Raw genomic sequence first — 15,054 nt, forward strand, 5'->3', positions numbered from 1 at the left:
GGTCGTTTGGCATTTTCTTAATGATCACTCCTTGACCAATGTTTTTGTTTTGTGTGTATTTTAACTCTGTTTTTAACTTTGATAAGTTGTTTTAATGATATGTGTTGGGCAAGTTGATTTTAATGGTTAATGTTACCTTATGTATGTTTTAAAAGGACAGAAAGACGGGATAAAAATGTAGTAAATAAATACATTTCTGGGGGGTTTGTAATAGCCAACTTTGCTCAGTATGCTTCTGAGATAAAAAAAGCGTTTTGGCAGACTGAATAAATTATTATTGGCATCTTGAAGGAAATGCCAAGTATTGAGGAATAGAAATATGAGGAAATATATTTTATTAGATTTAGGCATTTAGGCCATCTAATAAGTTTGATAAGGTAAGCTTGAAAGTAAAATTGGGGTTCATAGTTCTTGGTTAGAGAACAGGGAGAATGCTGGTGTGGTCGGCACCTCTGTCCCCACTGATTTGATTTAAAAGTATTATCAGGATCTGAATATGTATTTATAATATAATCAATGCCAATTTTAAAAGTTCAAATTATATTACAGAAACTTGTGTGACATACCCATGCATACAATTTTACTAAAAAGGTTTTGACATCAGAGGAAGGTACCAATATATGTAGCCAAAGTTTGATGTATTGCCAAAGGCTTTTATGGCCAGAATCAACTGGCTTGTGGTTTTCTGGGCCGTGGTCTAGTAGTTTCTGCTTCTAATGTTATGCCTGCATCTATGGCTGGCATTTTCAGAGGCATGCCACAGTGAGATCTGCCACAGAGAAAAATACATCTTGCTGTGACATTCCTCTGAAGGTGCTAGCCACAGAACCCAGAAAACCCACAACAGCCAAATTCTGATGTAATTTTGATGCCCAGTTTTTAATGTTTATAATTTGTAAACATTTTTGGAATATAACGTTAGCTTTTCTAAATTGATATCAATAATTCTATAAGAAGGGTTTTTTTCTTCAGTCTCTTTGGTTACCTGATCTGTTCTTTGTCCCTTTTTGTGGAAATGCTCTGCATATTTTTTATAAAGTTGTATCAATCAAAACAATTAATATTAAATTGCACTTCTATTGTGATCCAGGGTTTAGTACAATTGCTGGGCCCATAGGATCTCCATGCTGTCTGATATAATAGGTTACAATCTCTTGCAGAAGAAAGAGATTATAAAGGTTTATATAGCTACTGACCATAATTTACGAACACAAACCTGGGGGCACAGTGGGTTATATATTACAGTTCCTTAAGTGATGTACTGTGAAGCACAGTAACAGATTTTCAGGCATCTAAGTTGCCAACTTACTAATGTTTTCTCTAACTGGATTAAGTCTTATGTTAAACATCATGTTTGAAGTGGCCGTCCATCAAGGCACACAAAGCCTACCAATGGTACCAATGCCCACTGAATTATTTAAAAAAAACCATGAGAAGTCTGGCGCTGGCAGTTGCTGAAGCTCAACCTACTGAATATGCTGAGATGCTGGAGATGGCAGAATTGCAACAAGAAGCAGTTGTATACTTTTTTGTTTACAGCTGGTATTGTGCAGCTGTCTTCAATATTGCCCAATCTAAGACCAACTGAGTGGTACCCATGGAGTTGAGATTATATTATAGGAAGACGTGTGACATCAGAAATGTGGCAGGAAGAGGGGTCAGATCTATAGATAAATTGTCTTGGTCACTGTGTGATTTCACCTCACAATCCTTTTGCTCCTCGGAATATGTGTGCAAAGGGAGGTGTGACACCTTATTTACACATGTACATTGGCAGTCTATGGACTGAAGGCCAATGGTAAAGCAAAGAGGACGTAGCATTTTGATGTGGGAATCCCAGACTGACTACCTCCACTTGCGGATATTACTTCTCACCTTACTTAATGACTCTGTGCCTGTTGCTCTTAGCTTAGTTTCCCCTACAGAGAGGCTGTGAAGATAAATTACAGTAATCTCACTTCCTTTAAGAAAGGACTTTAAAAAAATGGTCACATTGGAATTGAAGTGCGTGATTAAAACCAAAGAGTTTACTTCATAAGGTAGTGTATTTCTTTCAAAAGTCATACCTAATTGCGAATGGGCTCTCTTACAACTATACTTATATAAGTTTCTTGTCAAATAATGGGTATTTTATATTTCTCTGATATTTGTGATTTAGGATTAGGGAACAGATACTCCAGTCTAAACCTGTTGAAATTAGTGGACTTAGATTCCTATTCAGGGTTACTAGATTGCCCGGTTAATTCCACAAATTAGAGCTAGCAGCCAAAGTATAATCTTGGCATGTCCAAAAACTTGCAGCAGCCCTCCATCATAAACATCTTTAGAAAACTTCAGTTTCAAAGATATCTTGCCATCTAGCACAAGCTACACTGCTGTTCAACCAGTTCAAATCTAAAGCCTACTTCTGTGCATGGAACTATCTCTTCAGTTCTTTGGTGGCCTGCATTTGTGAAATAAAGACCAGGTTCTCTTTTGGATAAAAATTGGATATACCTTACATCCACTTTAACATCCCTGATGCTGCTAGGGACCTAGGAAGATTAATTTGTGTTTTACAATCTTTTTTAAATAATACTTTTTTCATAGGATACTTATGGAGCTTATGCCTGTACTGGTATGTGAGCCATTTTTTTCTGAGTTGCAACAGGTAAGGAAGTAGTTCTTAAATTAGCAAACAACCATTTTCAGTTTCTTCAAATAGCTTTAACTAAAAACATCAAGATAGACTGTATTGATTTTAGTGTGTGTGTGCATACATGTGACTTTAAACTGAGAGCTGAGTTGGAGAGAGAAAGGGGTGTGAGAGGGGGATGAGAGAGATATATGATTGGTTGATTCTAGAGTATCCATGTGGGGAAACTGTACTGGACTAGCAAAAGGTGTCAGAGAGGGCAAAGGGTGGCAGATTTCAGAGTGAAAGGACTAGGAGTGTCAAAACTTTAGTCAGAGAGAGTTAAAGCTCTGTGTGAGCATGGCAGAATGTGTTTGGGCTTCTGAGAAAAAAGACCAAATGAGTAAAAGCTCTGTGTGAGCATGTCAAAGTGTGCCTACACTCTTTGTGGGCAAAAGTCAGAGTATGTTAGGGTTTCTGAGTGAGAAGTCATAGTGTCAAAGCTCTGTGAAAGTTAGAAAGTCAGAGCCTCAATAAACTGTTAGACACAATAAAGACAGAGAGTCTAAGAGAGTGAATTTAAGTTGAGTGAAGTTGAGAGGTGTCAGAGTGAATTTAAGTTGAGTGAAGTCCTCCAAGTGTTTGTTGTCTCAGTTTTATTTTATTTTGTAAATACATTGCTTGAAACCTTGAAGTTAACCTATCAGTTACAAATAACATCTTACTTTGTTTGAAGAAACATTGGAATCCCACCCTATTTTCTGTGGGACCACTTTGCCTTACAAGCTTGTGCACACTACCAACAGGAGATAAATGTTTTTTTTGTTGGAATTTATGTTCCAGGTGGCAGTTACCATATGGAGTGAGATTAAGGGAATAAATATTAGTTGGCACTTGTATATTTATTTTTCAAGAAAGAGTTGGGCATCACATTTGGTGGCTGAAGGTGGGATGGTCATCACATATACATTAATAGTTCACTGTTAATTTCACTTCTTAATGAAAAGCCAGCTATGTTCTCTGTAAAATAATGGGAGAGAACTTTCTAGAATCAGGCAATGAGAAAAAATAATTGAAGCTGGGAAAATGTAGAGCACAGTAAGATTTTGGTCTAATTATTTTTCAAACTGCCTTTGAATTAAGTGCCTGCCTAGAGGATGCAGATGTGTAGACAAGTCGAGCTTAATTTGTCCACAGTGTGGCTTCCTCAGTAAAAATTGCATCATGGATGAACCTGAATTATCCTGAATTATCTTTTGTCAGATTTGGGAAGAGAGGATGCAAAATGGCTTGATGGTCCTTTCTGGAAGAAAAGATTTCCCAGAGCACTAATACAAAATCCATTAGCACCAATAACAAAGAGTTTCAGCCCGGTTGATACTGAAGGATTAATCTTTTCGGGCTACCCTGTAGCTATTTGGACAAAAAACATAGTAGCACCTCCAGAGGACTGTAATCTTAGTATTAGGAACTGGTAGTTTTCTTTCGGCTACAGCCAACTCTGATTGCCTAAAAGCCTCATTATTTTTTTGCATTCAGAAGAAACTAATTAGAGACAAAGTTTAGAGCAGGAGAGGAATCTTGCTATTCCATAACAGATTTTTTCCCCTTTAAATCTGAGCTATCCTGATTTTTGCTGATAACAAAGTGACTGGTGTAAGGCATGCTAAAGTAAGCGGCCTTGTACCTGTATAATGAAAGAGGAGGTCAGGCCTCTGTATTGTGAAAGGTCTTGCTAAAATCTAATATGAAGAAATGTTCCCATCTTGAGTTTTTGGTATCTTTATATGCTCTTCAGATCAATCCTGTTTGGGATTTATATCGTACCAGTATTCTTTGTAGGAATGTTATACTTGCTTATTCACTAAACTGTGACAATCCACATAAAAACGCAGTCCTTTCATACATGCGCCAATCCTCCACAGAGTTGTTTTGCACCACTTAAAGGATATATGTAGAGATGATCTGCCTTCATTGAAATCAGCAGGGAGGCTACTCTGGGTAGGGCTGATGGCTTAAATCCTGTACATAGTATAGATGAAGGCATGTTTGCCCTACATAATCTGCATCAGACTAACAACTGGTTAATTTTAGGCTATATAATTTGTAACTCGGGTTACAAGATGAGGATGGGTACCATATGTTCACACATTAAAACAAAGAACAAAACAGTCTGTTTAATATTAGTTGCACTTGAAAAAATGCTGAATTTATTTACTCTGCATTATAACAAATATATTAAGGATATTGACAAGGAAAAGAGTGATGATCTGTGAAGCATTTGCATTATTTTACATTAATATTAGTATAGTTCTGTTATTTGTCAGGTATTTATAAACTGATTTATTCCTTCAAATGGGATTGGCCCTTATCTAATTATTGTTTATTATTAGGCCATCTGCCTGGCTGCAAAGTGTATTATAATTATTTCTTGGATTCACCAACATTCATCAGCTTCCACTGTGAGAATCTTACACATGTCACATTGTTCAGGCAACTAAAAACAGGGAATGAATTTTAATGTACTAATTGTGCTAGCTGTTCTGTCAGAATAGCCTGTTTTGCTAACTTGGGAACTAGAAAAGCACCGGAACAGTATCATTAGAATGCTTTATTCATAAGTGCTGTTCTACTATCCCATTATGTCCTAAACACAAGGGCTGTTATGCAGAATGTGGAAAGCTTCAGGTAAAATCACAGGAAACCAACACTGCTGACACAGTGAGTTGGAATTCAGGGGATCAGCTCTTTCCAATCTTTAGTTACAAAGTTCTCAGAAAAACAGTGAGTTGGAATTCAGGGAATCCAGCTCTTTCCAATTTTTAGTTACAAAGTTCTCAGAAAAACAGAATTTATTTGTATAAATAATCAGGACAAAATAAGTATAATTAACAGTTTGTTGGTCATAAATATAACTGTAAGCTGGAATTTATAGCTACTTTGCAGATTAAGGTGTACACTGAAAATGGGGTATATTCAGTGGTGGGATTCAAATAATTTAACAACCAGTTCCAGTGGTGGGATTCAAATAATTTTACTACTAGTTGTTTACAAGCACCGTTTTAACAACCAGTTCTGCCAAAGTGGTGCAACCTACTGAATCCCACCACTGTGTATTATGTGGCATATTGTAGCAAGACTGGCATTGCCTCCCTGCCACACATACAAGTCAGTGGAAAATGGGTTTGCGTGCAGATGTGCAGATTCCGCTTCCCTCACAAACCAAGCACACACTTAAATTTGTTGGAAAAGAAATGGCCACAGCCCGGTTTATTAACAAATAATGCATAACTCTTTTGGAAGCTGGGCAGGCATATCGGGGCACATCCTGGCCACCAGGCGGCGAACCGCTGAACCTGGTCACTGTCAGCTCCACCGCTGAACCCGGCACTGTCCCCCAATGGGGACCGGGACAGGAGGTTACTAGATGTCACTTGGGCGCCTACCCATTTGTGACACCCCCTCCTGCCAGGGGTAGCAAGCTTGAAACAGGGCTTCCAGGCCTGCATCCTCAAGCCCTCCACTACCCACAGACCTCTTATTGAGGCCCCCGCGTAGGCATGCAAGCCTGCCTCCCCCAAAGGATGTGTCCCTATGCCCTGAATCCACCCAGACTGCAACAAATGTCTGTCATAAATAACATACAACAAAACAACAGCCCAAAACTCTGGGAGGGAGGGTGGGTTCCGCTCGCCAGCAGCCTTGTAAGGAGACTGGGCTGAGCCGGGCATTGGCTTAAATAGCCTGCCCGGCTTCCTCGTCATGTGACGGTTCCCACCCCATCACGTGACCTATCGATCCACATGGGGAGGGGAAGGCGAGCTGATTGCTCCTTCCTCCCCTGCACCAATGGCGCCCGGGTAAGTCCTGGGTGCGCTTTTTCTCAATTATTAATGTGTTTGGGAAACAGCCCTCACTTTTAGGAGTGGTTTAGAAGACTCTGTCCTGTATAAATAAAAGAGTTCATCCTATGCTTTTCCTTATTGTGGAAGCGGAAACCATTTTTCTTTGGAGGAATGAACATAGGGAACTCATGCAAGTAGTGGTATACTTTTCCTTCCGATTTAAATTAAAATGCCTTCAGGAATTTGTATTCTTTGTGTTGCATGCATTGCCCAACCAGACTAAGGGGCAAACTAGGTGAGACGGTGCCCTTGTGTCTGACACAGGGATACTACCACTATTTTAAAGCCTAAAATGGTTGGATGAAGCATGATTGGATGAAGTGCTCCCCCCTCCCCCCCCGCAATGCCTTTTCAAGTGTGAGAATGGCTGGGGGGTAGGGTGGAGCTGCAGTCCTAAGAATACTTTCCTGGGGGAAAGCCTAACAGAATAAAATGGGACTTACCTCAGAGCAAAACTGTTTAGGATTGCTTTAATAGTTCCTGACATTATTACTATTTAGAATGAAGTAATTGCCCAAAGGGCATTTTGTATTATGTTTATACCTTAATTTGTTCTGTTGGTGATGGGGCAAATCTAAATAAATACATAATTGATACACAGAATAACTCATGATTAAAAAATGAAGACCAAAGAGAAAATGCCAGTTACTTATGCTCATGGCTAACATCCAAAGAATGTAAAGGTTGAAAAAGACAGCAGTTGGGAAGACACAGGATTTTAGACCATCATTTTAACTTTCCAACATTGTTTGCTAAGCCTGTTTACACACTGAAGGATATCTATGCTAGCCAGAAATCTTCCTCAGTTCCTGTGAATTTATTTCATGTATGTCTCCCCTTTTTCCAAAACAGATGTTGAATAATTGGTTTTTGTGGTCTATTGCCATTATTAGTCCAGATTATTTTTTGCCAGCCTGAGTTTACTAATGCATTGATTGGAAAAGCCCCAGCTGGTTGCAATCCCACAGAATTGCAGCTGCAATACACCAAACCAGCAGTTGATGTAACACTCAGAACGTGCTAATGCATACAAAGAGTTTCTGGACCAGTTCATGCACATATTTACTAGATTCCCTTTCAGTCAGTCAGTCAGTTAACCTTTACTAGGCATACTTGTTGAGGAGGATATAAGACCAATCACTTCTCCAGATCAGACATTTTGCAATTCTTTGTATAACTTCAAAATCATTACAAGGTTCCTTTTCACTGAAATAGGTAGGGCAAGGAACACTGTTGCAGGTAGAGTTCTTGAAATGAATCAGAGCTTATATGTCCACAAATAAGTGTTAGTTTGAGATATTTCCATGTTTAAAGATATGCAAGTCAAACCATTAGTATCTCAACAAACCATAAACTTTTAAAAGTTTGAACAATCGAAGTAAAATGCTTATACAAACTGTGATATCACCAGATATCACTAATAAGATGCTATTTTTTGTCCTGTAGCTTATGGACAGCCTATTAGGTTAGTAATAAATCATGGCTGAAGCAGTTAAATTGCTTGCCAGTCAGGTCTAAAAATAGCAACCAGGAATTCTAAAATCATTTGTAAGGTTATCTGTTAACTGCTCCACTACTACTACTTCCCTCTGTTCATTATTTATTGAAAACATTTATGTCTGTCATTGTCTCATACAATATGATCCAAGAGCGATAAACATGGTTTTAAATATAATCAAAAATAAAAAGAGGAAAGTAAATGCCAACTGGAGTTACATAATATTCTACATGTGATGTGCTTTTGCTGACAGAAAAAAGTGTTTTATACTGAAGCTAGTTAATTGTAGAATTTTCATTGGAAATCTCTGCTATTTGAGCAAGAGCTATTCATTTTTTATATGATATTATAACTGGAACATAATGGCAAGTTTTATGCAGGTTGCATGCCCTTTATAGTTGGACATGAACAAGTGGGAATCCACAAGAATTTGCATGGCCATCTCATCCCCATTCTTCTCCTGCAAGGGAAAGAGCAGCCTATGCATGTAATAATAATTTCGTCTCTCCCATACTTGAAAGCTCTCAAAGTTTCTTTTTTTCCTGCCTCCTTCCCACTCACCAGCCAGAGATCTTTATCCCCCTCCCCCCCATGTTTTCTCTGCTTTCCTACTCCTGGCAGCCTCTACCCAGGAAAACTATGACCCAGTTGTGCTGTCCTGGATGCCAGGCTGGGCCCAGCTGCAAAGTAGGAAATCTGCAAGGACTTGTGGGGAGCACCTCATTTCCTCCTATATCACCTCCCCCATACTATTTCCCACCTCCTCCTGGTAACCCCCAGATCCTCTCCCCTTTCCCTCCCGCAGTTGTCCCTTCTCAGCCATTCATCAGTCTACCTTTATCTAACTCCCACCTTCAATTACACTTATTATTTCATTTATCCTTTGTGTTTCTCCACAGTGGGGACCAAGGCAGTTTACATCATTGTCCTCTCTTCCCTTTTATCCTCATGTAACTGGCCCAAGATCACCTAGTGAGTTTCCAGGGCAGAGCAGTGACTTGAACCTAGGTCTCCCAGACCTTAATCTGGAGTTCTAACCGTAACACTACACTGCCTTTCATTGGCTGAACAGTATCAAGCAGCCAGGCTAGGTTAGTCATGTGAGCTGGGTGATAGCAAGTCACCCCGTAGTTGCTGCTGGGACTGGCCCTAATAAGTACCTCTTCAAACGTTGTAACAACTATGGAAAGGGCCCCGATCCCTCTCCTTGCCTTTTACTGACAGAAAACAAGTCTGAAACACTGACATGACGGGGGGGGGTGTGTGTGTCTGGCAACAGTCAGTGAGGGCATCCCTTTCTTAAAGCTACAGCCTGTAAGAAAATATTAAAATGTCAACAGCTTGAATTTCAGAAACAGTAGGTGAGCCTCAATTCAAAAAGAAAAACAAATCAGACAACACTTCTTCAAATTAATTGTCTTGACTCCTTCAACACTACCCTTGGGGCATTCAAAAGGAAACTCCCTGCAGAGGGTATTTTGCATGTTTCTGTTTAGCCTCACACTTTTAACACAGAATTTGTTCTACATTTTCTGCTACAGGAGATGAGTATGATGTCTGTGCCATTTGTCTGGATGAATATGAGGACGGGGATAAACTCAGAATCCTTCCCTGCTCTCATGGTAAAGTAACTGCAAGTTGAGTTTGATGTTTATAACAACTGGCCAAACTGCATTTTTGGTAGCAAAAATGACCTTTTTGAGAGATCTACTGTTTTGTTTTTGTGTTTTTGCTGTTAAGTCACAGCTGACTTATGGTGACCCTGTAGGGCTTTCAAGCAAAGAGATATTCAGAGGTGGTTTGCCAGTGCCAGCAACCCATCCAAGCGAGTCAAGGCTGAGTGTGTATAAATGGCCCAAGGTTATCCAGCAAGTTTCTATGGCAGAGTGTGGATTCAGACCTGGGTTTCTCAGATCCTAGTCCAACAGGGTAACCACTGCACCATGCTGGCTCTCAACTTAATGGTAGTATATACTTGCATTTTTAAAATGTACTTTTCCTAAGATTCTATTGCTGCTAAATGTAGGAATGAAGTACACACACGAGGCATCTTTGATTGCTTTCAGCTTTTATAAAAGCCACTCAAACATGGAAAAACTAGCATAATCCGGAAGACTGGTAGCTTGTTCATGAAAAATCATAGCCAAATAAAATCTCTTCATCAACCAACCTGCATTTGGAAATGTTCACAGCTCAGCTGTAACAGAACATACAGCTCATTCTTGATCCAAACTTATCATACATTTTGGTATAGAACTGTACTTGGGAATGGCTATTGCGTGTAAGGAGAGTAATTTAATTTTATTATTTACTTCTTTTCTATACCACCCATAGCTAAAGCTTTCTGGGTTTGGAACAAATATGAAATAATCAAATTGCAATAAATAAGAGTGAAAAAAGTTAGTACACAAATATTAAACCAATAGAAGCTATAAAGCACTGTTAATAAAAACATAGCCAAGAATTAAAGAAGACCTGATTAACCTGGTCAGGCCCTTAAAAGATTAAGGGGATCTTTAAAAGCTTCCTCAAAGACAGCTATCTTAACCTGTGGTCAAAAGACATCCTATTTAGCATCAGGTGGGCCTTAGCAGGGAAGTTATTCCAAGAATGGAGGACCACCACAAAAAAAGGCCCTCCCTATAATTGCCACCCTTTAAACTTTGCAAGGGGTTAGCACCTGAAGAAAGGTCACAGAAGGAAAGTGTAATGTCCAAGTACACTGTGGCCGGGAGAGGCACAATTGGTATTGTGGTCCCAAGCTGTATAGGGCTTTATTAAGCTTAAACTTGAATTGGGACCGGCAGCTTTCGGGCAGTCAATGAAAGTAAGCTAGGACTCATCTTATATGTCCAAACCTCCAGGTCCCAGTTAGTAGTCTGGCAGCCATATTCTGAACCAGCTGCAGCTTCTAAACCACCTGCAAAGTCAGCCCCACATAGAGTGTGCTGCAGTAATTTAATCTGGATATTACCAGAGCAGAGATTATTGAAGTCACGCTATCTGTCTGAAAGGGGCACAGAAGCCATCTGAGCCCTGAGTGGCAAAGATGGATCCAGGAGTACCCCCAATGTTCCTTTGGGGAAAGTACAACCCTATCTGGAACATGTTGAGCCCCTCAGAATAATGAGCCACTAACAGCATCTCAGTCTTGTCGGAATTGAGTGTTCATTAGCCGTCATCCAGTCCTTTTAGTGGTTTCAAGTAGGTGTTAAATAGAATGCATATAACAGATCCCTCCTTACTGGAGAATCCACAGGGCTGAGCAGTACCCCACAAGCACCATTTGCTGGAAGTGCCCAGCAAGAAGATTGAAGCAGGCTCAAAAGTGTATGTGAGGCCAGAGCCAACCCACCCTGAAAACTCTGTTGGGAGGTCAAGAAAAAAATGGAAGAGGCAGTAAAATATTGGTTTTTTGTCTCTCTCAGTGCCTCAAAATATATGATTGTAAGCACATACAAGGTTTTTGTTCTGCCCTGTTCTGCTTTTTGGAATGGCCATTGTCAATCACTTGTGAATCCTAAACAGCTTCACTGGTTCAGCTTTTCACTGTAGTATGTAGAGGTCCAAATCCATAGAGGATGAAATCATAAGCATGAAAAGGACCTCTGCCTTTTTGTTTGTATAGCACTTTCTTTTAGTCATCATCATGTTATAAAGCTGTTCCTAATCTCCACCAGCCCCTGAAAACACAATAAATAGGCAGGGGCCCCATGCTCTTTTAGTGAAGCCTGATTATTATTCAGGAATAATCAGTTAGAAAGCAAGTGTTCAATAGTTGGCATCTAAGGGTTTTTGTTAGAAGTGGCTGCTTTGTACAAGCTATCTATCTATCTATCTATCTATCTATCTATCTATCTATCTATCTATCTATCTATCTATCTATCTATCTACAGTTTCTCTCAATCAAAATTGGGTGTTCTCTTTGTACAGTACTTAGCATGCACATTTCACCATAAAATATACAGTAATTAACTTACCACCATTCCTCTCACATCTGTTTATAAAGGTAAATGCCTGCTTTCGTTTTTTGTCTAACAGCTTACCACTGCAAGTGTGTGGATCCTTGGCTGACTAAAACCAAGAAAACATGCCCTGTATGCAAACAGAAAGTGGTCCCTTCTCAGGGTGATTCGGACTCTGAAACAGACAGCAGTCAGGAAGAGAATGAAGTCTCTGAGAATACTCCTTTGCTTAGGCCGCTTACTTCAGTCAGCACTCAATCTTTTGGGGCACTGTCTGAGTCTTACACCAATCCAAACATGACGGAGTCTTCGGACTATGAGGAGGAAGATGAGGAGGAAGATATCGATAGTAGCGATGCCGAGAATGGAGCAACAGAAGAGAGCATAGTAGTTCAGCTTCAGCCCAACGCAGAACAAGATTACAGAGCGGCAAATACTGTTTGAACTTCAGGACTGCAAACAAAATAGTGTTACGTGAACTCCTCTGGCCAGAGAACTCTCCTTTATGTATGCGTACATAGGGGAAGCACATTGTGACCCTCCAGTTGCTTCAGGGTAAGCAGCTATTCATAATAGTGTTCTGTATAGTTTCGTCTCATTACAGGTTCTCTTTTTTTATCTTTGTCTTTTGAAGACAAGCATTTTAACTGGACTTCACAGCCATGAGTAACAACACTCCAATCACTAAGGTAATGCACACAAATAGAGACACCACTTCAGCTGTCAGCATCTGTTTAAAATGGAGTTAAGCCAAGGTAAATAGTCCCCCCCCCCACATAAAGTGTGTAGCATATAGACGTGTCTGTGAGAACTTTTCACAGAAAAGCCACCATTACACAAACAAGATGGGCCTTCTTTAGTAATCTATCGAGATCATTTCCCGCAGAAGAGAACAAGACCTTTGTTCTTGACAGAAGCCGCTTTCTCAGCAATCCAACTGTGCAGTTCAGTGTTGTAAAATTCAAACTTTAATTTCGTCAAGAATTGTCTAGGCCTTAATCAGAACAACAACGTATTCAAATGGCATACACAACTGACATAAACTCAGCTAGGGTTTTTTTTTCCCTGTGTGAAGGGGCGGGACCAAAGCCCAAAGGCTATTCCCATGTCATGCCCCATATAGAAAACTGAGTTGTATTGTGTGTTCTTTTCACAAAATCATATACCTCTTTATGAGGAGCATGTGGTGATGCATTAGTCCACTAAAACTATGCACATAGAGAATCAGACCAAGTATTGGGTTTGAAAATGAGTGCTTATAAATATCTAACAGGATTCTACTCACAGTGTATCATGAAAGAATTATATATAGTTGTAACTATGTAGAAAGTAACCACACTACTGTATAATCAAACTGCAGACATTTTTTATATGGCCTTGTATAGGGAAGTTTGAAAGACTGTTAATAAACATGTTTTCCACTTTAACAGCCATTCTGTTCTGTGTAAATGCATTACATCTCTGAAATGTAGAGAAATATTTCAAAATGCACCAGGGCCAAGAGATGTGTGGATGGGTTTATATAGGAGCACCACTTCCTAATACCCTAATACCCCTGGAATTCAGGTGGCAGTATTCCAGCTACTAAGCACTTTACCGCTTCAGAACTATTTTTAATTGTTTAAATCAGACTGCCTGAAGAACTTGGTGAAAATAGCCCTCCTACTAAGAAAGTATCATACAAGCTGCAGTTAACTGCAGCAAACCACTGTTTGACGGTCTTTATGGAATATTTTGGCTGATCAGAAACCCTTTTATTCCAAAGCTTCTCATATATTCTTTTGCACTCTACTGGCAATTTAAACATAAAGTATGCTTTCACCAGAATACAGTAAAAAGATAATTGCAGCGCATAAGCAGATTTGACTGGAAACATTCACAAAGGATACCTTAACAGTGTTTCCCCCCATAGCAGCTAAATTAAACCATAGCCAGAAGTTCTCTCCCTGAAGAATACCAGGTGCAGAGAGACAAGAGCAAAGTCAGGCAGTCATCTTTTATACCTTGCCCACAGGCCTCACTGGAGGCAGTTGATTGACCACTGTATAATGAAACAGGATGCTAAATTACAAGTGCTTTTGGCCTGATCTATCAGAGCTGTTTGTATGTTCTTGAGAAAAATCACCTGTGAAACCCACCCGAAACTGAAGCCATATTTTCTCAGTTGTACACAAATTTGTAACAAATTATACCTTTTCCGTGAAATAGCCAATAGGAAGATAGGTAGTACTGATATAGTCACTCAGAAACCACCCAATGATAAATTACGCTCCAGTGTCTGTGTTGGGTTTGCACATGTGACAACTACTGCTTCAACATGAGTGATTTTTGTACTTCCCCATATATTGTTCCAGCCTCATCAAAGTAAGAGAAATGAAAATGCCATTGTAGTCTTCAGCCTGCCAGCTGGGATTAGAAATCCTTTCTGCAGAAGTGCTATTGTAGTATCTGAGGAAAGGTTACATCTACAGGAAGAATCAGACAGAGTATGTGCTTGTGTGAAATAAGTCAATACTAATTACATCAAATCCTCTTTTGCTGTTATCATCTGCACACACAACTAATCCTCACAGAAGGCGGAACACGCACTATCACTGCCAAAAAGAAATAAAACCCTTTTACTCCACAGTATCTCTACTGAAGTTACAGGAGCACTGCTTCAACAAGTCTGTGGATTTGCAGCTGATTCCCTTTATTGAGTTTCAGTGCCATTTCCTCAGTAATGCGTACATTCGCCTATCAATATCAAAATGGTTCCTAACCAAGGTAAGGAACCACTTTGCAAGTATCAAAATTCACATCCAGTTTTTAAAGAAGCTGTTAAAGTGCTGGACTTTTTCATTGTAGATAATATGACAGCTGAATGCGCTTTGATTTAAATTACTTTTCTGTGGCGCACAAGGGATAAATCAGACTCATCCACATGTTTGCATGTGATCTGTCATTCCATGCAAGCCTGCATTATTTTTCTGAAGTGTGTAGCTGTCATTGATTTGAGGATGACAACTTCTTCAGGGTTTGGAGCTGAACTCTCACTAGCCAAGTTCACTGGAGGCTGCCAGCTGCTAAACT

The 15,054-nt window shown here is 39.7% G+C and overlaps 1 protein-coding gene across 2 annotated transcripts in view; it reads left to right on the plus strand.

Annotated features, from left to right (window-relative positions):
* RNF13 (ring finger protein 13) overlaps nucleotides 1-13,409 on the plus strand; it is a 59,479-nt gene extending 46,070 nt beyond the window's left edge. For both annotated transcript variants that reach the window (XM_048505566.1, XM_048505568.1), the window contains 2 exons: nucleotides 9,559-9,639; nucleotides 12,059-13,409. In XM_048505566.1, coding sequence (XP_048361523.1) covers nucleotides 9,559-9,639; nucleotides 12,059-12,426 — 449 coding nt within the window. In that variant the 3' untranslated portion in view covers nucleotides 12,427-13,409. The remainder of the gene's footprint in view (nucleotides 1-9,558; nucleotides 9,640-12,058) is intronic.
* Nucleotides 13,410-15,054: the final 1,645 nt, after the last annotated feature.

This window comes from Sphaerodactylus townsendi, linkage group LG08 (assembly GCF_021028975.2).
Source record: "Sphaerodactylus townsendi isolate TG3544 linkage group LG08, MPM_Stown_v2.3, whole genome shotgun sequence".
NCBI lineage: Eukaryota > Metazoa > Chordata > Lepidosauria > Squamata > Sphaerodactylidae > Sphaerodactylus > Sphaerodactylus townsendi.